General features: G+C 35.6%; 1 protein-coding gene across 6 annotated transcripts in view; it reads right to left on the reverse strand.

Annotated features, from left to right (window-relative positions):
* Dus1 (Dihydrouridine synthase 1) overlaps positions 1-26441 on the reverse strand; it is a 592604-nt gene that overhangs the window by 143303 nt on the left and 422860 nt on the right. Inside the window, exon 1 of one of the 6 annotated variants that reach the window (XM_067082567.1) lies at positions 22186-22345. The exons of 4 other annotated variants lie outside the window; for them this stretch is intronic. Coding sequence is in view for 1 of the 2 variants with exons in the window: in XM_067082565.1 (XP_066938666.1) it covers positions 22186-22245 (60 nt within the window). In the remaining variant the exon portion in view is untranslated. Of the gene's footprint in view, positions 1-22185; positions 22346-26441 lie in introns of those variants that run through there. One more of the 6 variants, XM_067082565.1, reaches the window with a different exon arrangement.

Below are 26441 nucleotides of genomic sequence, written 5' to 3' on the forward strand. Positions count from 1 at the left end.
TAATATAATATTTTCCTGGTCCTTCAATAGCCGTGGAGAGCTGGGATTAGGTGAGATATTACAGGAGAATAAAACCTGACAGAGGGGATATTGTCTTGAGGACGGAGCAGCTCCGAAGCAACCCTCCTCACAAATTGGATCATACACAGAAGTGTGGGACGGAAGTTATTTTATCTTTCCCTATATACTTCCGTTTGCGAACAATGCATTTTACAGTGACGTTATAATTATTTTATGGGTAAAATATATCGGTCTAAACATAGGCCTATCAATAAGGGTTCATTTCTCACTTAGAAAAAACATTATCTTTCCCTATACTTCCGTTTGCGAACGGTGAATTTTACAGTGATGTTATGATTCGTTTATAGGTAAATATATCGGTCTAATATATGTCAATCATGGGTTCAGTTATCATTTAGGAAAAACTAAAACTGTACAACCAATCTCAAGATGAAATCAGCAGAATCAAATACTGTATATGAACAGAAATTAGAAATTCAAAATGGAATACGAGGTAACCCTCTATCCTACGTTAATGACTAGTCTCTGTAAAATTATCATATTACTAACGACTTAATTTTTCTTAATCTTTAACAAGTATCGAGCTTAGCTCACAACGCTGCAATATACATGGATTGAAACTAATCACTGAGGTATATATGTTAAACAAATTGATTTCAAAATGTTATTCTACAGGTACACGGTTCAATAAATTATCACTCTCTCTCCTATCTAGAAAATTCAAATCCCTTAACTTAAAGCTGCTTCAAATGTTCTTCAGAAATTAACATACAATGACTGACTTAAAACACTCAAAATAAGGTCTTCAATATAATGTAACTCACCAAATCTAATTTGTCACCCAACCAAAAACAGACCTCATAAGCCAAGTGCTAAACCCCCAATCTTGACAGATAGAATGAACGACTCTTAAATGCAAAGAATGAAAACGCATTTAGGCTAACTTTTACTATGGCCAAAAGGTGGTGCCTTTGAAGCTTTCGAGTCATACATAACACTTTTCATTTGGTTCTGTATCATTTGTGGTTTTGGCTTCTGAAATCATGAGAGAACTCACTGATCCAGTTTGGAAGAATACTATTTTTTTTTTTTTTATTGTTTGAGGGACTCTGGTTACATTTTCACTTTAGGCTGAGACAAAACTACGTCCCTTGACAAAGCAGTTATATAGTATTAAACTACAGCAGGCGTCTGATGAGAAACAACCGGTGTTAAAAGCTTCTGAAAGCCATTTCATGTCGAGTGGTTTGTACCCCATCTAAAAATAAGACCCAAGGTTACGTTTTTTATAGTTGTTTTTTATTTCGTGCAGTGCAACGATTTCTTGTACAAACCTGCGTCAGCTTGAACCGGCAATCAGTAATCCACTGAACCTGACCTTACTGAATACCATTTAACCTGCCCAAATAGCTCATAAAATCGGACCCTCTTGACAAGATCTATCACACTGAGCCAAGAATAAATCCGGTCAGTTTTTCCTCAATGAATTCCCTGAGTGCGACCACGCACAGAATGCAATATCAGAGGAACATTACTTACTCTCTAACATTAACTGGATACAAGAACTCAGACCAGGCTGGATCTGAAAAGACGGATCAATGTCTCTCAACATCCCGAGCTATTCAGAGCCAGCTATCGCAGAAAAGACTATTCTACGAAAGCTCTCAAAAACGAAAACAAAAGAAGAAAGAAAGAAACCAGATCCATCTAAATTCCGCGTATTTCGCCGGGACAGAAAAACAGGGATTCCCGATCCGTCATTTCTGGGAAGTAAAGACATTCCTTGTTTATTTCGTCGGACGGGGGAAACGCAAACAAATTCTTGAAATTCCCAGAGCATGTTCACCCAGCCCCCCCCCCCCTTTGCTTATTTCCATACGAACATCAAAAACGGATATCAAAATCTTATGGCTCTCGTGCATACAAATTTCTTTCGTCCAATATCTCTAACGTCCTCTTTCTCTCTCTCTCTCTCTCTCTCTCTCTCTCTCTCTATATATATATATATATATATATATATATATATATATATATATATATATATATATATATATATATATATATTTCCCTGATTAAAAGTTACCTGGGAAATAAATTAATCCTTTGAAGTCTCAGCATCACCTATTATTATTATTATTATATTATTATTATTCTTATTATTATTATTATTATTATTATTATTATTATTATTATTATTATTATTATTATTATTATTAGTGCTAATAGATTCACAATTTCGTGAAAAACAATCTGTGTAATAAAAAATCCACAATTATATAGTAAATATATTACTATGTAAAATATGTAAAATAAACCAGACTTTCGAAGACTTGAACGGTGTTAGCACTTATGAGGAACACCGTTCAAGTCTTCGAAAGTCTTTGGTTTATTTTACATATTTTACAAAGTAATATATTTACTATATAATTATGGATTTTTATTCCACATTATTATTATTATTACTCAAAATGAATAAACACATGACTTACAAGCCTAAAATTTTTAGGTCACTGACTAACAATTCAATCATTCAAAGCATACGATGCAAAAAAAAAAAAAAATAATTAAAGCAACGCAACAACTTTATAAGTATTTACAAACAAAACACGCAAAAACAAACAAAGTAACCGCCTCCCACCCAACAGGAAAATCCAAGTTGATGTAAAATTTCCCCAATCTTTCTCAGTCTGCGAACTGCAGTGTACACCTTCCAAATTCGAAGCTGCACCATAATTACGGCAAATGCAACCCTCCCAGGTTGCAGCTGCAGATGATATAATCTAAGGTAATCTAAGGTAATGTAAAGTAATCTAAGGACGCCGATTGCCCTCCTCAATCATGCTGCCACTTCCTACGGTGACGTCATCTACCGTATGACATTACAAATGGAGAGATATTAGACCGCGCCCTTACGAGGATGCTGAGGGAATATGCAGGCTTATGCAGGATGCTAAAGGGAATATGCGGGCATATGTAGGATGTTAGGGGAATATGTACGCATATGTAGGATGCTGAGGGAATATGCAGGCATATGTAAGATGCTGAAGGGAATAGGTAGGCAGATGTAGGATGTTGGGGGAATACGTACGCACATGTAGGATGCTGAGGGAATATGCAGGCATGTAGGATTCTGAGGGAATACACAGGTATATGCAGGATGATGAGGGAATATAAAGGCATATGTAGGATGCTGAGGAAATAGGTAGGCATATGCAGGATGTTGAGGACATGCGTAGGCATATGTAGGACGCTGAGGGCTTATGTAAGATGCTGAAGCGAATATGTAGGCACATGTAGGATGCTGGGGGAATATGTGGGTACATGTAGGATCCTGAAGAAATATGTTGGTATATGAATGCTGAGGGAATATGTAAGCATATGCAGGATGCTGAAGCGAATATGTAGGCACATGTAGGATGCTGGGGGAATATGTGGGTACATGTAGGATCCTGAAGAAATATGTTGGTATATGAATGCTGAGGGAATGTGTAAGCATATGCAGGATGCTGAAGCGAATATGTAGGCACATGTAGGATGCTGAGGGAATATGTAGGAATATGTAGGACGCTGAGGGAATATGCTGGCACATCATACTAGGCTTTAACATAGTTTGTGAAGTCCCTTTGCCTAACATATATAAGCATCTTCAGTTTCAATCTTCCTTGGACAATCTTTATAAGCACAGCGTACCTTGGACAATCTTTATAAGCACAGCGTACGATAAAGACTGAGTCCGATTGAACAGAATACAGAATTTAGGCCAAAGGCCAAGCACTGGGACCTATGAGGTCATTCAGCGCTGAAACGGAAACTGACAGTAAAAGGTTTGAAAGGTGTGACTGGCGGAAAACCTCGCAGTTGCACTGACACAACTGTTAGAGAGGGTGGAAAGTAACATGGAAGAAAGAATATGAAAAGAGGTACAGTAAAAGGAATAAAAGGGGTTACAGCTAAGGGCCGAGGCACGCTGCAAAGAACCTTAAGTGATGCCTACAGTGCACCGCATGAGGTGAAATGCCGGCATTAACCCCCCTACGCGGGATTGAGTCTGGCAAAGCGTTAGAAACCATATACGACAACCAATGTGTATTCCAGAGGCCACGGATTCCTAATTATTTTCACAACAAAGCAAAAACACAACCAAAGGGTTGCTGTCTTCTATATGCAAATGACCCTCTGCCATTTCAAGCGACATAAATATCGGTGGCTTAATTAGTGACCCGGGCTCATAAAACACCTTTGCCCAAATTTACATCAACAACCTACTGTAAGTTCCGATACACAGCATCAATTTCAAACGTGTATAAGGTTTATTTATATTAATGCTTGCGACTAATTTTACATGTGTAACCAAGCATTTATACATATTTGTATATGCAAAGATATCCATGCTCCCCATTGTGTGTAAATACATATATGTGTTGAGTGTGTGTGTGTGTATATACATACTGTATACATATATAATGTGTGTATATATATATATATATATATATATATATATATATATATATATATATATATATATATATATATATATATAAAACTGGGCTTTGCCACTCTTCTGTTCTCCTCTTTCAACTCCAAACTACTAACTACTTTTTCTTCGGGCAGTTTATCGATATTTGCCTTCTTTTCTAAGATCCATTTACTCTTTAACCCTTCTCTTCCCATTTACTTCCCTAAATAAACCTCCCTCCCAAATGTACTTTCTTTGGTTAATCCCAAAATTGTCAACACACCCTTCAGTTTTTCCAACAACTTTGTCCTTAACTATCTTACTATCATTCTGCTTCTTTCTGCAACTGCTTTTCAAAACCATCAACTTTATTCTTTTTCTGATTTCCTAATTTCACCGCCCCAGAACTTAGTCATTTCATTTCCTCCATCCTGACACGTTTCCTGATGGCACAGCGACCCCACCCTTGAATTTTGCTTGCTCTCCATTTTCTCCCACTTCAGTGAGTTTAACCCTAGCCCCCTTTTCATTCTTTTTCATACAGGACATTTTCCCAGGCGTCAATCAACTTACTTTTCTACAATAGTCGTTACCACTCTATCCACTCGTTATGGGAATACTCGGGCTGAGAGAGAGGAAATGGGGATGAACTTGCTTTGTCAATTTTCATTCAACCAATATCATGGTCCTTGGAGGAACACCTTTCATGTATAAGGATACACCTAAGTACTGCCACAATCAAATGATCAGAGATCAGTGAGTAAGCAGCAACGCAATTCTTCACACGGGTGCTGACGTAAGAAGTGACCAGGGGCGTCATTTCAGATTTTTGTTGGGGGGACAAAGATGGTTTGGCGAGCGAAGCGATCCTAACGAGTCGGGTTTTTTTTTTTTTTTTTTTTGAGCTATTTTATGTGCTTTTTGAAGCCACATGAGCAAGGTATTTCAGCAAAATAGGAAGCCAAGCAAACATTGTGTGTGATTGAGAAATATAGATAGATAGATAGATAGATAGATAGATAGATAGACAAACAGACAGATAGATAGATAGATAGATAGATAGATAGATAGATAGATAGATAGATATATATAACTTAATGTGGTGACACATTTGAATTTCGGTAGGAATAATGGGAAATAGGAATAATGGAAACCTGCTGCTGTTACTTCTCTTGGGGCTTGGGGTGTGAGGGGGGCAGAGGCTGAGGGGGGCAACTTGAGTCTTGGGGCAGTTGCCCCCTCCCAGCTCCCAAATGACGCCCCTGGAAGTGACACACAAGTAATAAATCAAATTACTAATAAAAAATATTAGGAATCAGAAAAGTGAGAAGTAAATAAAAAAAAAGGGATATAGGAGGTTAAACGGAAGGCCTATGAGAGAAAAATATAGACAAAAAGTTGACAGTTTAGACGGGAATGAATACTCGTTTGTTTAAGAAAGAAAAACAGAATATCAAAGCTCTTAAGGTTTGCGAAATACAGAATATCGTAGCTTTTGAGGTTGCATAAAACAGAATATCATAGCTTTTAAGGTTTGCAAAAAAATAGAATATCACAGCTTTTGAGGTTGCAAAAAAATATATATATATATCATAGCTTTTTAAGGTTTGTACAAAGAAAATTTAGAATATCACAGCTCTAAGGTTAGCAAAAAAAAAAAAAAAAAAAAAAAAAACAAGAAAATAGAATACCATAGCTTTTAAGGTTTGCAAAAAAATAAAAATACAATATCACAGCTTTTAAGCTTGGCGAAACGTCAAAAGAGGTGGTATTTGGAAAATCGAAGGGGTGACGCTAAGATAAGTATATCTTAGTTTAACCAGACCACTGAGCTGATTAACAGCTCTCCTAGGGCTGGCCCGAAGATCAGACTTATTTTACGTGGCTAAGAACCAATTGGTTACCTAGCAACGGGACCTAAAGCTTATTGTGGAATCCGAACCACATTGTAACGAGAAATGAATTTCTATCGCCAGAAATATATTCCTCTAATTCAGAAACTAAGGCATCAAACAGGTGGGAAGAGTACACTGAAGTGGTTATGGATCAAGTATGCCATTCTAAAGATTCTGTATTTGTTTCATAACCACCGCCCCCCCCACAAAAAAAACACTGGTTATAGATATGAGCGAACCTTCGCCTGAAATTTAAAATACTCTAGAGAACCTCACAAACTGGAAAGCACCTAGTCACACAGGAATAGCAACAGACACACTAGAGGAAGACCCATCTAACGCTTCAAGTATCAAAGAAGGTATTTCGCGAAATATGGACCACTCAAGAAGATAATCCGAGTGACTTGGAACTGGGAATAATTAATGTGAAGTTGTCAAGGGAGGGACAACTGAGGAATTGTTGAAACTGGAGACGTATCACAGGAATTGTCCTCTTGAAGAGAAATCAATAAGCTCTTGACAGGAAATTAAGAGATGAACAGTCAGAATTCAGGGGCGGTAGACCAAACTGACCAAACTATTGTCCTGTAATATACAATGCAACATACAGGTAGAATTCCACTAAACACTATTATGAATTTCATACGTTTTGAAAATACACAAATCATAATATTAGCAGAGAAATGCATTAGTATATTTTGAGAAGTCATGGTTTAATACAAACAATGCATCAAAGTGGCATATATGATGTGATTGGCAATGGTCCACTGTCCTCTGATTTTAAAACTCAATAATTAACGTGAAAATCAGTACATCACAATTATTGTGATGTACTGCAATGCATGTTCATTATCTCCCAACATTTTTGTACTACTTCTGAACTTTGTTATGCGCAGGACAGCGGAGAGAAGAGAGGTGGAATCGAATGAGTTGATGGTAGTATCTGGCAATTCCTGGTTATGCTGATGACGTGGCATTACTTGATAGAAGTTTACAATCCTTATCATTACTCGACAGATATGCAAAAGATTTACAATCCTTATTTAAAAGACCGAAGCACTTAGCGTCGCTCTCAGCATCAGACGTCGTAAAAACTGAACCTACTGAGTAGAAGACATAGCAGTGTCAAGCCAACAGATCACTGATGTTACCTCATTTACGTATCCAAGCAGTTATTACAAATAATGAATATGTTAAAAAAGGGGAGTTTGCTTGGCAAAGTGTCAACATTAAACAGACATACACTATACAATAATAAAATATCTATGGATCTCATAAGTGAGATCTGCTGCAGTCTAAGGAAGGGAGTCTTGGTATAAGAATACTATCATTCCCTAACGTTTTAGAGTTTTCGAAAATAAAGCCATGAAGAGAATAATACTATCATTCCTTGACTTTTAGAGTTTTCGAAAATAAAGCCATGAAGAGAATAATACGTCATAAAATAGGACGATAATATTTGTAATGAAATCACACGAGAGACTAATACTCAGCATTACAGACTGATCACTTACCGGTGGTGACAGCTATGACCTACTCTCCGATTAATGGCTGAAATAATTGAAAGGTCGGCTGTTGCGTGGACACGTCAATATTCTAGGAATCTAGGAGAATGGGAAGGCCAAGAAAGAGCTAACTGAATCAAATCGTCTGGGCTGATCTGCCTAAGAGAACAAGGACAGACCTGACAGAACAGAATAGAATATAAAATTTAGGTCAAAGGCCAAGCGCTGGCACCTATGAGGACATTCAGTGCTGAAAGGGAAATTGAGAGTAAAAAGTGGCTTCGAAGTGTAACAGGAGGAAAACCTCGCCGTTGGACTATTAAACATTTGCTGGGAGAGGTGATAATATGAACGGAGGCACAGTAAAAGGAATGAAAGGGGTTGCAGCTAGGGGCCGGAGGGACGCTGCAAAGAACCTTGAGTAATACCTACAGCGCACCGCGTGAGGTGCACTGAGGACAGACCTAACGGTTTATAGGAGCAGGTTCCCATTTGTGCAAGCGTTCCTTAATGCAAAAAGTAATAAAATATTCGAGGCAAGCACACCGCTTTCGTGAAATAACTTAAAACAAAGACAAACGAGTCGAGGCTTCGCTAAGGGATCGTCAGACTTGAGAATATCAAGGAGAAAGAGTAAAAGAAGGTTGAAAAAATATATATATATACCAAACTCGAGTGCTCAATTACCACTCAAAAGGAAAATCAATTATCGCGGCACAACAGACAATACAATTCCGGAGGCCACGACGAAAGAAAAGTGAAAGTTTCGAAAATGGACGTAATTTCTTTTTAGTATACCTACTGATACCGTTGCAACCCATTTTTCTTCTTCAAGACAGAATCCCGCAGAGTATGGGTCCCATCCGCGATAAATTGAGTGGCAAAAAACAAAAGTTGCGACGGATAGCAAATGCGAATACTCACAGAGACACGTAGATGGGAAAAACAATAACGAGAGAATAACAACAAAGACACAAACCAATAACCGTAACACATGATGACTAGAATTTAACAAGGAAAAGCACAAGATGTTACAACCTAACAAGAAATTGTATTCTGAAAAGATGTTACGATGGCACGCTGAAAGCATGACCAAGGTTAACAGATCTTCAATAAAAACATGAATGTGCAATACAGCAGTTCAAGCCTTAGGCCTAAAATACCCTTTAAGAGTCTTGAACGTCCCCAGACTAGCCCGCAAGCGATGAAGATAAAATCCGCAGGTATTATGGACGATAAAAATAAATACAGCCATCACGACAAAACTAAATATTTCTCTATTACTCTAATGGGAAGCGGTGAAAAAAAAAAAGCTTACAAAAAGCTCATGAAACGAAGGCCTACCGGATGTCGTTTCGGAACTGGTGGAAATTGACAGTTTTATTTGGCAAATGGGTTCTCGTTGATGTCACTGAATGTCAATGGTGGCAATTTGAACGCACGACGTTAGCGCTACGCAAAACTTCGGTCGTTGCGGGTAACATGGATTGCAGTAAAGGCTGTCACGTGGAAGCGCACCAGACGATAGCACAGGCGACGAGTTCTAGCGTCAGAAAATGGACATCATAACGCGTTATACTTTCTACCCCAGCGGATACCAGTATAACCTTCACATTAAATCGTGTGTCGGTCGGTTAACAATAAACTCAAGCTTCAACTTTTGCAGATAAAGATGTCGATGAGCTCCCTTACTGCAAAACACTGCAAGGACAGCATTCTCGGGAAAGAATACTGCCTAAAAATACTTCAAGAAGCCTTTTGCTGAAAACTGGCCTATATTTCAAGGCTCGTTTCAAGGATCACTGGCGGTTCATGGAAAGACGGAACACATAAAGCCACTTCAGCAAAAGTGGCGGACTTCGATCAAGGTGGGAATTTTAAATTTACGAAAAAATGTCTATATATATAAAATCTTGCTTGATTCGGAATGTAGTCTCTTTTGCCTGATAGAATCTGCTATTAAGAAAAACAACTGTTTGTACCCACTCGTGTAACTGATACACAAAGGTAATTTGTTCGTCGTTGTATACAAACACACATATAAATATAATATATATATGTATAATATATATATATATATATATATATATATATATATATATATATATATATATTGTAAGGAGAACATGACATTATATGCAGCATGAACAAGCAGGAATTATGACAAAATAGGCATTTCTGGGCACAATACACGCGTCAGCCCGTTAGCCAAAAAAATTCCAAAAACTTTTTTCCAGAAAATATCAGCGACGAGAGAACCCGAAGAGAAACACCTTCTTCATTATTATTATTATTATTATTATTATTATTATTATTATTATTATTATTATTATTATTATTGTTTCTCATGAGAGTCCCTCCCGCCTCGTCTCGCATTACCTGAGCACTTACGAACGGACACATCGAGAGAAATACGATATTGCGGCGGCGGCGGAGGTTCAGAATGAATCTAATTTCGACGCCGCTGCGACGCAGGAACTTCTACTCACTCACACTCTCCTACCCTACCCCGCCCCCTCCCCGCGCCCTTCCCCGTGAGCCCTCCCCCAAAACCCCTTTACCAAAAGACCCATTTGCTAAATTATTTCTTTCGTCAGAGGCACTTTTGGATATTTGATTCTTTCGTTTTTTTATTTAGTTATTACTCATGTTGTATTATTTCATTTTATCTCAAATACTCTGCTCCTTTATATACACATGCACACACACAATATTATATATATATATATATATATATATATATATATATATATATATATATATATATATATATATATATATATGTATATATTATATATTATATATATATGTATATTATATTATACATATATATACATGTTTAAATAAAAATAATATACTGTAAATAATATTTCGTATTCATACATTTTCCTTTAAATTTCTATTAAATACATAGGTTTTTGATACACACACACACATATATATACATATATTATATATATACATAAATATATTATATATTAAAATCATACATTTACAAGTTTCAAGGACATAATTCCCTTTTATTTTCAAAGCGCTTACCATTCTGAATCTGAACGAGAATGAATCACAATTTATTCTATACCATCCAAATCTCCCGAACATATTTCTATGAAAAAAAAAAAAATGCCCACCACATAAAAACTCTAAAATGTCTTTTCAGCAATCCACCAATAAATGCTACTGCATTATAATTTCAGAGTTAGTCTATTCCCGTTCTCCGGACTCAAAAAACATTTCGAAACGCAATAACCACACGGGGAATAGAAATGCTACTCGTTTTAAATGAGGTTTCCGTCGTCACAGAGGCGGAGTTACGAGAAAATGCAAAGTGCAATTTTTCTCTGTCGATTCAAATCATTCAGACCTCTCTCTCTCTCTCTCTCTCTCTCTCTCTCTCTCTCTCTCTCAGTGAATTACATTTTGCCGCTGTTGTGGATTCGGCTGTTATGAATAATTCTAACGGGGGGGGGTGTTTGCATTTACTTTCCAACAGCCAGCTCTATTTGCCATCGTCCTCAGGAGAGAGCCGACGTTGATGCCCTCAATGAATGTCCCGCCAGTTGGCAGCAATCAACAAATCAATTAATCAATCAATCAACGACGTAAGTACGGAATATACATAGAATTTAGTCCAAAAGTCAAGCGTTGGGACCTATGAGGTCATTCATCACTGAAAGGGAAACTTTACAGTAAGAAGGTTTGAAAGGTGTAACAGGAGGAAAACCTCGCAATTGCACTATGAAACAACTGTTAGAGAGGGTGGAAAGTCAGATGGAAGAAAGAGAATATGAAAGAAGGCAAGCAAAAGGAACGAAAGGGGTTGCAGCTGGGGGCCGAAGGGACGCTGCAAAGAACCTTAAGTAATGCCTACAGTGCACCACGTGAGGTGCACTGACGGCACTACCGCCAACGGGGACGATGCAAGTATGAGACAGGTCAAGTTTGATCATGTAATCTGGGGTGCAACGGCAATGTTCATGAACCCCAGAAATGCCTTCCAATAATTTCATATCTTAATTACTGAACATTTTACGCAAATATACACTCGCGTACGGAGACCACATCACATTGCAATTTCTAATAAGTTTCGATTCCAAAAGAGAACACGACACAAAAATCACATCGCAGAATCACTGGCTTTCCTAATTCCTAGTCTTTTGATCTGCTGCCGGTAATTAAATGACTGATTCTGAAATATTGGACTTCGCTCAAGTTAATGAAATAAAAATAAGAACGTAATTCATTTACCTGGAAATTCAACGTTTCGTGATTCGCTTTCTCTCTCACTCCGTAATTTGCAGCGTTTTCCACTCTCTCTCTCTCTTGTAATTTACTTATTTTAACTCTGTCTGTCTGTCTGTATAATGTGAACGTTTTAAATCTCTCTATATTTACAACTTTTAACACTCCTTCTCCACAACATTTAAAATATCTCTCTCTCCATCTCATTCTAGCCTCTCTTTACTTACAATATTTAACAATCTCTCTCTCTCTCTCTCTCTCAATACGTACATATATATATACAGTGAATATATATACAGTATATATATATATGTATGTATATATATATATATATATATATATATATATATATATATATATATATATATATATATATATATATATATATATATAAAATACAAGCTACAAACGTCCTTTAATATCAATTCACTTACCTCGGAAGTAATATATTTTCATATATGTTACCGAGGAATTTTAGTTGATAATAAGTCCACCGTCCCGTGGGGTCGAACCAGCGACGGACGAGGAATCAGGACTACAGTGACACACTAACCAGTGGCCCCGGGACGGTGGACTTATTATCAACTAAAAATTCCCCTTCGGTAACATATATGAAAATATATTACTTCCGAGGTAGAGTGAATTGGATATTAAAGGACGTTTGTAGCTTTCTGATTGTATATGAATCACGGTGATGTGATAAATAGTCATATATAGATATATATATATATATATATATATATATATATATATATATATATATATATATATATATATATATATATATATATATATATATATATATGTATATATATAACATTTTACAATACGGAGGAGAGAGGTGCTGAAAAAATGTTATCTATATATATATATATATATATATATATATATATATATATATATATATATATATATATATATATATATATTATACACACACACACACATATATATATATATATATATATATATATATATATAATATATAAATATATAACATTTTACAATAACTCCCCCTCTCTCTCTCTCTCTCTCTCTCTCTCTCTCTCTCTCTCTCTCTCTCTCTCTCTCTCTCTCTCTCTCCACAATCTGCATTATTTTTTTAAAGCCAAGAGCCTATCATTTCGGACGAGATGGGAGAGAGAGGGCCATCCAGCCGAGCTAATGAGACAGCCACGACCCCAATTCAAAACCTGCCTTGAGACAATGTCACGCAGACGAGATGCGCCTAATAAGACGAAGAGGACACGAATGCACGTCATTGTGGACACACGCCGCTTTCTGGGGACGACAGACAAGGGACATTTTTCTTTTTTTCCTGGCACAGAATGATAATTACTGTGAAAAGACCATTACACGGTTATTTCTGGGGGGAAATGTAGATGGTGCTTAGAAATATGAAACTAAGAATATTTCTTGGAAAAGCAAAATTATTAGCTTTTTTCAGACATAAAACGAATATTTCCGACGCTTTCAGGGGACGAGAAATAAGAGACACTTTTTTTTATTCCTGACAGAGAATGATAATTACTGTGAAAAGACAATTATAAGAATATTTCCGGGCGAAAATGTAATGTTTATAAAATATGAAACGAATATTTCTCGGAAAAGCAAAAATAGTTTTTTTAAACATGAAACGAAAAAACGAATATTTCTGAGAAAAAAACAACTATTTGAAAATCAAATATCTTGATAATAACATACAAGAGACACTTTATTCAACTTCACAAAGAATGATAATTACTGTAAAAAGACCACTACTTGAATAATTCTGGAATGGAATGCAAGACAGAATTTAGGCCTGCAGCGCTGGGACCTATAAGGTCATTCAGCACTTAAAAGGGAGGTTGAGAGTAGAAAGCTTGAAAGGTGTAACAAGAGGAAAACCTTGCAGTTGCATGATGAAGCAACTGATAGGAGAGGGTGAAAAGAAAGATATAAGAAAGAGAATATGAACGGAGGTACAGTCAAAGGAGTGAAAGGGGTTGCAGCTGGGGGCCGACGGGAGACTGCAAAGAACCTAAGTAATGCCTACAGATGAATATTTCTGGGCGAAAAAACTGTAGGTGTTTATAAAACATGAAACGAACATTTATCGAAAAGGCAAAACTGTTGTAAGTTTTTTCAGGTATAAAACCAATATTTCTGACAAAAATAAAAACACTATCTGAAAATCAAATCAAATCAAATATCTTGATAATAACGCACTCCACAAATTTTCATAAGTTTCTGAACACTCGCGAAAATAACAATTCTGAGGCAAAAGAACATTCGCGAAAATAACATTTCTGAGGCAAAAGAACATTCGCGAAAATAACAATTCCGAGGCAAAAGAACATTCGCGAAAATGACATTTCTGAGGCAAAAGAACATTCGCGAAAATAACATTTCAGAGGCAAAAGAACATTCGCGAAAATATTTCGGAAACAAAAGAACATTCGCGAAAATAACATTTCTGAGGCAAAAGAACACTCGCGAAAATAACATTTCTTAGGCAAAAGAACACTCGCGAAAATAACATTTCTGAGGCAAAAGAACACTCGCGAAAATAAAATTTCTGAGGCAAAGGAAACCATATATTCAAAAACTCGACGTAACAACGGCAAAACTCCTGACGGCGTAAACTGGTCGCTATAACGACCTGACGCAGTTCTGTGTCCTATTAAGCAAAAGCAGACTAATAAGGTGCAGTAATATACTTCTTGAAGTAATGAAAATTTACATCGTAAACAATTTACAACGTAAACAACATTCCTGATAAGGAAATTCAGCGATATATTCGAGGGGCAAATATTTACCGATAATGAACTGGAGAAATTGAACGTCCCGACGTCACTGTAACGAGTTTCCTCTGGAGTTGTAACGTGCCAATTATGTAAACTGGAACCGGAATATAAAATTTAGGCCAAAGGCCAAGCGCTGGGACTTACGAGCTCATTCAGCGCTGAAAGGGAAATTGAGAGTCAAGGAGGTCTGAAAGGTGTAACAGGAGGAAAACCTCGCAGTTGAGCTATGAAAACAACTGTTAGAGATGGTGGGAAGTAAGATGGAAGAAAGAGAACATGAACAGAGGTACAGCAAAAGGAATGAAAGGGGTTGCAGCTAGGGTCCGAATGGACGCTGCAAAGAACCTTAAGCGCATGCACCGCATGAGGTGCACTGATGGCACTACCCAATTACGGGTGACAAAGTTAAGTATTTCTTAGTTTAACCAGACCACTGAGCTGCTTAACAGCTCTCCTAGAGAGGGCTGGCCCGAAGGATTAGATTTATTTTACATGGCTAAGAACCAACTGGTTACATAGCAACGGGACCTACAGCTTATTGCGGAATCCGAACACCTTATAACGAGAAATTAATTTCTATCACCAGAAATAAATTCCTCTAATTCTTCATTGGCCGGTCGGAGAATCGAACGCTGGGCCAACAACGTGCTAACCGAGAGCTCTACCCACCCCGCCAACGCAGAACTTGTTACGGGTGACAAATTCTGTTAAATTTATATCTGTTACATACAAACGACTTCATCATAAGCTTGATACATCACCTGACATTGATATTTAAAGCGTAAAATAAGGTATTTCATTGCGTAAAAGTGTTTATATTGGCGTACAAGCAGAATAATAAGTTGGTCTACAAAAGAAATGTAGTTTGAGTATCAGCAATGCAAACATAATGGAGACTCAAGGAACTAACGATAATGATATATGGGTCATGAAAACAAGTATATCATGTACTACCTACGAGTGCAATAATTTCCTCAGAGAATTTCTACCCTGACTGTTCCCTCCATGCGTCCGCATTGTCAGTTTCCTATAAAAATTAACTATTTTAATTATCATAATATTTATAAAAAACTAAATCCTATAAACACCTGATCTATATTGCTTTCTGTAAAACAAGCATCATACACGGCTCCCGGCTCATGATGCACCCGAAAATAAATAGTCTTTAACATTTAACATTCTCGTGTTGTTGACAATGTAACCTTAGCATTCCACTGTGATGATTTCACAATAAGCATCATTATCCTCATTATAATCACCATCATCATCATCATTCAGGTTTATTTTTGGAGGACTGCCAGACACACTTCGTCTATCTGGAGAGAAGCGCATTTATTTCTCAATTCATATGTTTCTCCAATAATGTTTTTTGATTATCATAACTACTAATACACACACACACGAGCGTATATATATATATATATATATATATATATATATATATATACATACGTATAAATATATATGTATAAGTGTATATATAAAACATATATATAATATATATATATATATATATATATATATATAGAAATAATCAACACACAATCACTTGTGGAACAGAAATGAATTTCTGACTCACATCAGGATCGAACCCTTGCCTTTCAATTGAAGCACCTGGGTTCGATCCTGAGTCAGAAATATATATATATATATATATATATATATATATATATTGCATTCATTAGTTATTATATTTTCATTCAGAATATAATATTAAACACACCAGCTGGATCGTGAATACCTTATAGCTAACTGATCAGATCAATCATTATTCCACAACTATTACTGTACTGTTGAATCGTAATAGACAATCTTTTTACCAATCTTCGTAGGCTATTTGGTTAATTAATTAAAAAAAAATTCTACGACAATAATAGTTAACTGAGAATTTGTATTCACATAATACTAAAGGCAGTACGATGAATTATGCTTACAAAATCTTCCATGAAAATAAGTTGCACTCTAAAAACACAGAAAAACTTCCAAGAAGATAAGTTGCACTCTAAAAACACAGAAAAACTTCCAAGAAGATAAGTTGCACTCTAAAAGCACAGAAAAACTTCCAAGTAGATATGTTGCACTCTAAAAGCACACAAAAACTTCCAAGAAGATAAGTTGCACTCTAAAAGCACAGAAAAACTTCCAAGAAGATAAGTTGCACTCTAAAAGCACAGAAAAACTTCCAAGAAGATAAGTTGCACTCTAAAAGCACAGAAAAACTTCCAAGAAGATAAGTTGCACTCTAAAAACACAAACATGAAAATTCACTCTGCCAATACTAGGACTGAAAACCACTTACAAAGCTACGTGATAATGCTTTGTAAATTAAGCACCTCTACTCATATATTTTTCCCCTTTTTCCCTTCCTAAAAGGTCAAGGTTCAGAGGACTGGTACAAACTAACAAGTCATTCAAGAGGTTCAAAATCTAAACGGCTAAACCTTAAACGTGAGTGTAATCTAAGAACACAAGCTAGGTTAAAATGTATACTGTTAAAGGAAATTAGTCAAACGTCAGGCTAAAATAATATATAGATCGTTTAGAAGTTGGATAGAAGCGGCAAAAATCTGTTTTTGTAAAATATTAAAAAAAATGATAATTAGTCATACCTTTTATTATATATAAAAATATCTATCCATATGCATCTATCTATAAATAAATATATATATATATATATATATATATATATATATATATATATATATATATATATATATATATATATATATATATATATATATATATATATGACTATTTATCACATCACCGTGATTCATATACAATCAAGAAAGCTACAAACGTAATTGGATATTAAAGGACGTTTGTAGCTTTTGATTATATTATATATATATATATATATATATATATATATATAAATGTATGAAGTTAATATATAGTGATCAGTGGTAAAAAAAAAAGACAAAACAAAGGACTCTTGAATTATTAGATACCTTCCTCTAAATTTCCATAGACTTTCAATTCCGACATTTTATTTTTCAGTTTAATTTTTACGCTGACCTACAGCCACTTCTCCCTCTCCAGGGGATTTCAAATTGCCATGAGCTTTACTGTGTTCCACAAGTGCCATGAGCTTAGGGGTAGTTTATATATATATATATATATATATATATATATATATATTTTATATATATTATATATTATATATATATATATATATATATATATATATATATATATATATATATATACATACACATTCAACATCAGGCCTTTTCACATTGACGGGGAGGTCAAGAGAAAACACTAGACAACAGTCACAGCCACATTCATACTATAAGTGCCGGAGCGTGAACGAAACCCCTGCGCAGAAAACTTACGGAATATTCCCCGACTTATATATCTACAGAGAAGACTTATCTGCAGCACGTCTAATACTACTCTAAAGGCTGCGCCATTTACTTCTATCTTGCAAGTACACAGTTGCTTCCTGGATGTTGAGACCCCTGACTTCCAGCACCACTTTTACTTCATCTGCCAAGCCATCTCCAGGTCCTTCTGTCCTCCATCCTTAAAGGATTTTTAAACCGTACACTTTTTACAAATCTATCATGCTCCATTCTCTCCGCAAGACCATTACATCTCTTTTCACGTAAGCTACCATATACCATATTTCTGCCTTCGTCACCTTTTCATTGCATAAGTACCAGGTTTTAAGCAAACTAACTCAAAGGACATTGGTTACTAACTTTTACCCTTACAGTTTCCCTCTCTCTCTCTCTCTCTCTCTCTCTCACTCTCTCTCTCTCTCTATATATATATATATATATATATATATATATATATATATATATAATATTATAATATTCTGTTATATCAAGACGAAAATTCCCCATATAAAACAGGAGAGGGAGAACGGAAAAGAGTTTCATCTTGGACGAAACTCTAGCCTTTTACATGAGATACAGTGACGGGTTTGGACGAAAAATTCTCATAGACGGTCGTTAAAAACAACTTAAAGAATCACATCACTGCAATAAGTGCTGTCTCCGTAAATGACACTCCTGTCACTACCAGAGCCCTAAGTGTTTGCAAACGGTATACAGATAGTATCCCGAAAAGCAATGCTTTTCTGTTTTGCCTTCGTTTTAATACGCTTAAGGAGCGGTTTTTGTTTTATACACACACACATAAATATATATGTATATATATATATATATATACATATACTCGTATATATATATATATATATATATATATATATATGAATATATACGTGTATATATATATATTATATACACATGTATATATTCATATGTGTACGTAACACACACACATATATAATAATAATAATAATAATAATAACAATAATAATAATAATAATAACAATAAATATATATATACACACATATGCTATGCTTTGCTTAAAAGTAAAAACATTTTTTAATGTTCTAAACCGCAGGTAATGATTGCAAGTATCATCTTACGATGTAAGTAAGCAAAGGAAACTAAAATACCAAACAGTAAAGCAGTTAGACACAAAACTGACAGAAGTTTCATTGGAAGGATATCAGAGCGCGCTATAACAACTCAAAGATACTAACAATAGCTTCACGCTTCAAGTTAAGACAGATTAAGAGTAACGAATAAAATGAAAAGTCTTAACGAACTGAACAGAAACAATAATACATAAAATAAAGTTTATGCACTCAAATGCCTCCAATCGTGGCATACTCAGCCTAATGCTGCCAAAAAAAAAAAAAAAAAAAAAATCTCCCGTAGCACAGGTTTTCCCAAACAAATTTCTCGAAGTAACAAAAGACTTGAGAGTTTTCAATTGCAGTTCGAAGGTAAAACGGCACAACAACAACCTTGAATACGAGTCATTCATGCAGAGCTGCTTTCTAGGAAATCATGTGTACCCAGAAACGCGAGTTACTAAAAAGCATAATTGCAGAATCGCGAGGAATTGTGGATAACGCTCACAGGAAATTTGACGTCGACTGTACTTGAAATCGTTTTATACATATCGCTCCAAACACTAACTGGCAATGGAGCCATTTCTTTCGTTTTTTTTTTTTTTCTGCGTAAAATCCCATCTACTCTGTCTTAAAGTACTATTATACGAATCTGTAATGTCAGTTATGTTAATTTATGTTAAAAGAAGAAATATGTGTCTAGTTATATATTACATTTCTCTTAAAGCATTTCTAGATGTTCCAAGGAGTTTCTTTCAGAAACAGAACTTCATTAAAGCTAATTTTCTGAACTTCATGAATATCCTGTTTAAAAGAAAAATTTATTTTATTTGACTAAAAAATAATTGCATTAATAAATAAATTTTGAAACGTTTTTAACCTAAGAGAGAGAGAGAGAGAGAGAGAGAGAGAGAGAGAGAGACATTATCACTCCCCACCAGTTCAAGAGATCACAAGCGAGTACATAAAAAATTTAGTAATGCTATTTTTCTTTTCTTTATTGATATCAGCAAATAAAACTTACGAATACAAAATGAACTTTAATTCATTTATTAGGCTTCATCGTGAAACGTCTGTCTACGTACTTAGTCCAACAGCAATAACGACTGTACCTCAGCCGACAAAATAAATTCTCGAAAAACGACGTGTCTAAAAAGGCCTACCGGTTCAGTTCAAATTCCCCTTCTGCAAAAGTTATGTTAAAATCGATTTCATGCTTGATTAATTAAACTGAAAGCCGAGCACTAACCTAAGTATTTCGCTACCTGGCTTCTTGCCTTTCCTTATAGCCATTAATTTTTTTTAATATACGGGAAAATTTAGCAAATTTCATTCTCGATTATATTCATGCATATATATATATATATATATATATATATACACGTATACGTGCATATATATGTATATGTGTATGTATATACAGAGTTGCTCATTGTATATATATACATATATGTATATATACACACAATATATGTATATATATGTTACAAATTCTTTCAGTAATCTGTATTTTTCCTAGGATGCAAACCTACGCCTTCATAAAAGGAGTTTCTTGCGCAAGGCGCACTTCGGCTGTCACTGACTAACAATAAAAACAATATCCTAACGAAGTGGCCCTAATTAGCCAAGCTCATAAAATACGGCCTTGGGGCTGCATTTATACAAATATATATTTTATATTAATAAACCAATATTTTATATTGATAAACCAGTATTTCGAAATACTTATTTATACAGTGCAATCTTACAGACACTGAATATAAAGACAAGTTCTGTGGCTATTTGAACACAATGGCCTTTAATAATATACCCACCCTGTGGTGTCAGTGACGTCACAACTAAAAATCGTATTCTTGGTTAATAACTAACTCCAATATACCCAACTGACTGATGATATATCAGAAATTTACTTATATGTTTAGAATTGACCGTCCTGTATTCGACATCACTGAATTCACTTATGTGTGTGTGTTTGTGTGATCCGTACCAATGCCGTATCAATAGAATTTTATTGTGGGAGTGTGGGTCAGTATTGCTAGTAATAGTTGTTAGGGATACGGCCAGCTTTACGTATCCGAGGCCTTAAAAATAGAGAGAGAGAGAGAGAGAGAGAGAGAGAGAGAGAGAGAGAGAGAGAGAGAGAAACGAGCAATAACACTGAGCGTTCTGGGGCCGATAACCAACAGTACAAATAAATAAGCTTAGCAAAACTTGGGACTCATTGATACACTTCTGCTTGAACTAAAATGATAAGGTCTGTTGCATGTTCCAGTAACTCGTTATCATCTTAGGTTAAGTAAACTTGCGTTGCAAAGGTTACCATCATCATCATTATTAAAAACAGAGTTCATTTTGGGAGGCGTCCTCTCTACTACACCATAGGGGTGCTGAAGTCAAACCCTTTCTCTCTCTCTACTCACACACACACACACACAAACAATATATATATATATATATATATATATATATATACATACATATATACTGGGTAGTTTAAACGTAACTTGTCCGTGGGGAAGATTAGCCTAACTCTTCAGCATTGGACTGGTAAGCCAAATGTCAGGGGCAACACCTCGACCGCGCAGTCTATAGCCTAACCTCAAGCAAGAACGAGGGAAAGGATTAAGAGCTGGAAGTGGGCTTATAATCAAAAGTACGGTCGTGTGTGACCTTAGTCATCTTGCATGATGAGGCGAAAGCCAAATCATTCTTGAAAGAAAGCCTATTTTTTGAAGTTGAACACGTAATGCACTCACTGCATAGGCATACTCGTGAAAAAACTTACACCATCGTATCTTTTTACTAGCCACCTACAACCAAAACATGAAATCACATACCACCTACCTTACAGACTTCAAGTAATGGATTGCCGTGTCGTTCTGACTGATAAATCCAGAATTCCATTAACCTTTAGCGCTGTAGCACACACTACATAATGCAAACTAACAGACTACGGTACTACGGTACAACCGCGTTCCTCTGTTTCTTTCCCGAATCCCGGAGCGGGTGAAATGTATTCATCCGCAGAGTAAGAACTAGTTCGACATCACAGCTAACCTCCAATTGTATGGAAAATTGAAAGCAGCATAGCTTAAGATAAGTAAACCAGCTAAGCAAGTGTGAAAATGGGAGCTTAATGTGAAGTTCCCTGGAGCAAGAATGTATAAAGCTTCCTTTCTAAACTAACGATGTCTTACGCTTCTAGTTCTAAGCACTTGCAAGCCAAATAAGAGGGCTCAGTTCTCCTTTCTCTCTTCCACTGGCGTAAGTGTGTATATAGACCATGTCCTTAACTATAAGTTGGTTGCATGCAAAACGAAAATCAATAAACATATATACGATGCTATGAACGTTTAAGAGTATTCTGTATTACGTAAACGCCAAATTCATAATGAGATTGCTGCAAACTCCGAGACTCGGTTGACTGGTAAAATATATCGCAAAGGTGTTGTTGAGGATATCGACGATTAGTTTAATAAAATAGGGGTATTATATATCTATTTCAACTTTCGGAAATTTAAAAATAAATCCTTTCAAAAGGCAATGTTTGCTTGGATAGCAAAGAGCGCGGAAAACAAATCTCTTTTATTATACATCTGCTGTAACAGACAGTTCATGATTTTTCCCGTAAACTGCCTAATGCGTCCACGCGCTTACAAATGACCAAACGGATCAATTACTTCAGTAGAGCCTTCTTCGCGTTGGAAAACGAAATGTTCAATCACCCGTTCTCTTGAGTTACGGGTGATCTAAACCTCTATACACATACATACATTATAGATGTATATATATATATATATATATATATATATATATATATTCCGTAGAAAGTTCTCGAACGCCCCCATAGATAACATTGTAAATCACCTTTTCACGTAATATATATGAACGGGTAACTTGAAATCAATTGAGACAATAAGGGGTCAGTAATACTGTAATGTTGTTCGTTATTGCATCTTGGATGCGTGTTCAAACAACTTTAGGAGTGGAAATTAATTCCCAATTTACATACTCACACACACACTTATATATACACACATATATATATGTATGTATGTATATGTGAGTTCATATTGGGTAGATAAAATACTGAGCTTACTTTTCTCTTCGTCTCAAAGCAAATACATGCAGTACACACACACACACACACAGACACACACATATATATATATATACTGTATATATATATATATATATATATATATATATATATATATATATATATATATATATATATATATACACATATACACACATACTGCATATATATGAGTACGAGTTACGGTACCACCAAATTCTCTCTCTCTCTCTCTCTCTCTCTCCATAAAGCCCAGGTCATTACACCATCATCCCATCCAGCCATTTACGGCCATTCCGCCCCCTTCCCTCTCTCTCTCCCTCGGGCTCCTTTTCCCGAAGATATTAATGACCTGCATTGGGACTGGGTGCACGATCGCCTTAATCTGATATGCCAGCCACTTTATTTTCCGCGGTGGTATTTTCCAGTGGGAACTATCGTCCTCCGGAATGCTTTTCGGGAATGGCTGGGTGCTGGTAAATCTCGCGGTTACTTTGTGTAAGGCATTCTCGGTTTCCGCTTAGTGGGTTGTATGGATATTCATGCGTGCATTCATGCATGCGCCGTGATGAGCGCGCAAGCACATGCGAACACATATTATATATATATATATATATATATATATATATATATATGCGTGTGTGTATATGTATATATGTATAATATATATGTATATATATTATATCATATACATATATATGTCTGTGCGTGTGTGTGTGTGTCCGCTTGTGCTTGCGCGCGCGTGCATGAATGTGCGCATGAATACAGTTTACCTCACACTTTGACATCTCTGGAAAGAAAGGATACTCAAAATGAACAACAAGAAATGCCAGACTTGAAAATGATTTTGATACTTCATTCAACTCTTATTAAAATTCTTTAAAATGCAACGGAAGTTTTGACACCATTTTGAAAAACGAAACGATCCTTTACAAAAATCTGAACGATGTGTCTCTCTGGAAAAATGGAATATTTAACGACTATAACCAGTCAAATACTAATGAAGAATAAAATTATCGGCATTATGGTAGTAGACGAATGTGTACGTAAATGCATCGCCTGAGTTGTTAGTCAGTGTGGTAATATTTTTTCTATGAATACTGTTCGTGCACCAAAATTCTCCCGGAGAAAAGAATGCTGGTCTTATCACAGAAAATGGTAATGGCTTATGAAGCTTTAATTTGCATATTAACAGTATTGAAGTGTTTATGTTTAAAAGATTTTATGTTGTCATATCATTTCAAACAGTTGCATTTTTTTATAATGAATAGTTTTTCTTTCTCCGTTATCTAGAAAACAGAAATGTGTGTCAAGGCACATTTCCATTTACTGGACATCACAAAAAAAATCGCTATTTATTATAAAGAATGCAACTATTTCAAATGACACGACAAAATAAAATCTTTTAAACATGAACACTTCAACACTGTTAACGTACAAGTTAAAGCTTTCTAAGCCATTAACATTTTATGTGATGAGACCAGCAGTCTTTCCTCTCAGTGAAGGTCGCCAAGTGTTGCAACTTGATTCAGGAAAGGGAATATTGTAGGAGTCGTGATGCTGCATTCTAAAGAACCATGAATGAACCATCTTTTCTTTGCGAGGAGAATGCAGATTTTAATTCAAAATTTAAAAGCAATCGCTTACGTATTAGGCCACACGTGCGCACATACACAGACACACACGTGTGTATATATATATATTGTATAATATATATCCATATATATTTGTGTATATATATATATACATACAAATATCTTACTAAACTTGCCTCCTCAGTTGGAAGACTGACCGGCTACCACCTTTTGGAGCCACCCCCCCAATACATACAGGATGGTCACTGAACAAGAGGCCGTGCCGGCATAAGGCCTACCTACGAGTATGTTCTTGGTTATTCTGGTTGCGTGGATGCTGTCCTTGTGAAAGCTAACCGCAATTTTTCGTCGGCAAGATTATTTCAAAAATATTACTATAATTTTAAATATGTGCATACACATACCGTATATAGGTAAAAAAAAGGTACTCCAGTAATTTACTGAACAATACAATCTTCCTTAGAACACATAACATGTAATTAGAGAGAGAAAACTAGATTCAAATGAAGAGAAGTATAAAACTATAGATTAAACAATAATGCCAAGGAAATCAACATAGAGAATATATATATATATATATATATATATATATATATATATATATATATATATATATATATATATATAATATATATATATATATATATATATATATATATATATTACACACACACACACACATATATACATACATACATAATTTAAAAATAAGTGATTTTATCCGTTCAGGTGTTTTTATTTTCAATTTGTTTCTGTAACTCTACTTCATTCAGTTGGTAGACGGCCAGTTAGAACGAAGTAGTGACGTGTCTGTCTGTATGTCTGTAAGGCTAAGCTTAGCATCCCCAACATTTGGAATCTTAATAGGTATTCCTCGACAAAGTCGAAGCTCCTGACTAATGGACCTCTCTTTAGCCGAGAGAGAGAGAGAGAGAGAGAGAGAGAGAGAGAGAGAGAGAGGATGCCATTACCTATACATTATCGTGAAAGTTTTTCTTCCCTAAAGCAACATAATTCACGATCATTTCGAAGCCCTTTGCTCGAGCCGTGTATGTGCGTGCGTGTGTGTGTGTGTATTGGCTCCACACTAAAATATCACAATGGTCACTGCCACATTCATAATTTAACCGTTTAATCATGGATGATCCCCTGTGCAAACAAATTCCATAACTTTCACATTTATGCGCTATGAAAAAGATATCACGTGAACCATTTACACGATATATGGTATGCATAGCTTAAAACCGATCCCAAATCTCTCTCTCTCTCTCTCTCTCTCTCTCAATCCTGTTCTGAAGGATCTGTGGGAGGATCCAAAGATACTACAGCTTTGGACATCCACTGGGCTGCAGTTATGGCAGAAGACTTAAGATTCGCCTTTTCCTCTTCTTCAGAACACCAATTTAATTTAAATCTTGGATTAAGAA

The sequence above is a fragment of the Macrobrachium rosenbergii genome, chromosome 39, assembly GCF_040412425.1.
Source record: "Macrobrachium rosenbergii isolate ZJJX-2024 chromosome 39, ASM4041242v1, whole genome shotgun sequence".
NCBI lineage: Eukaryota > Metazoa > Arthropoda > Malacostraca > Decapoda > Palaemonidae > Macrobrachium > Macrobrachium rosenbergii.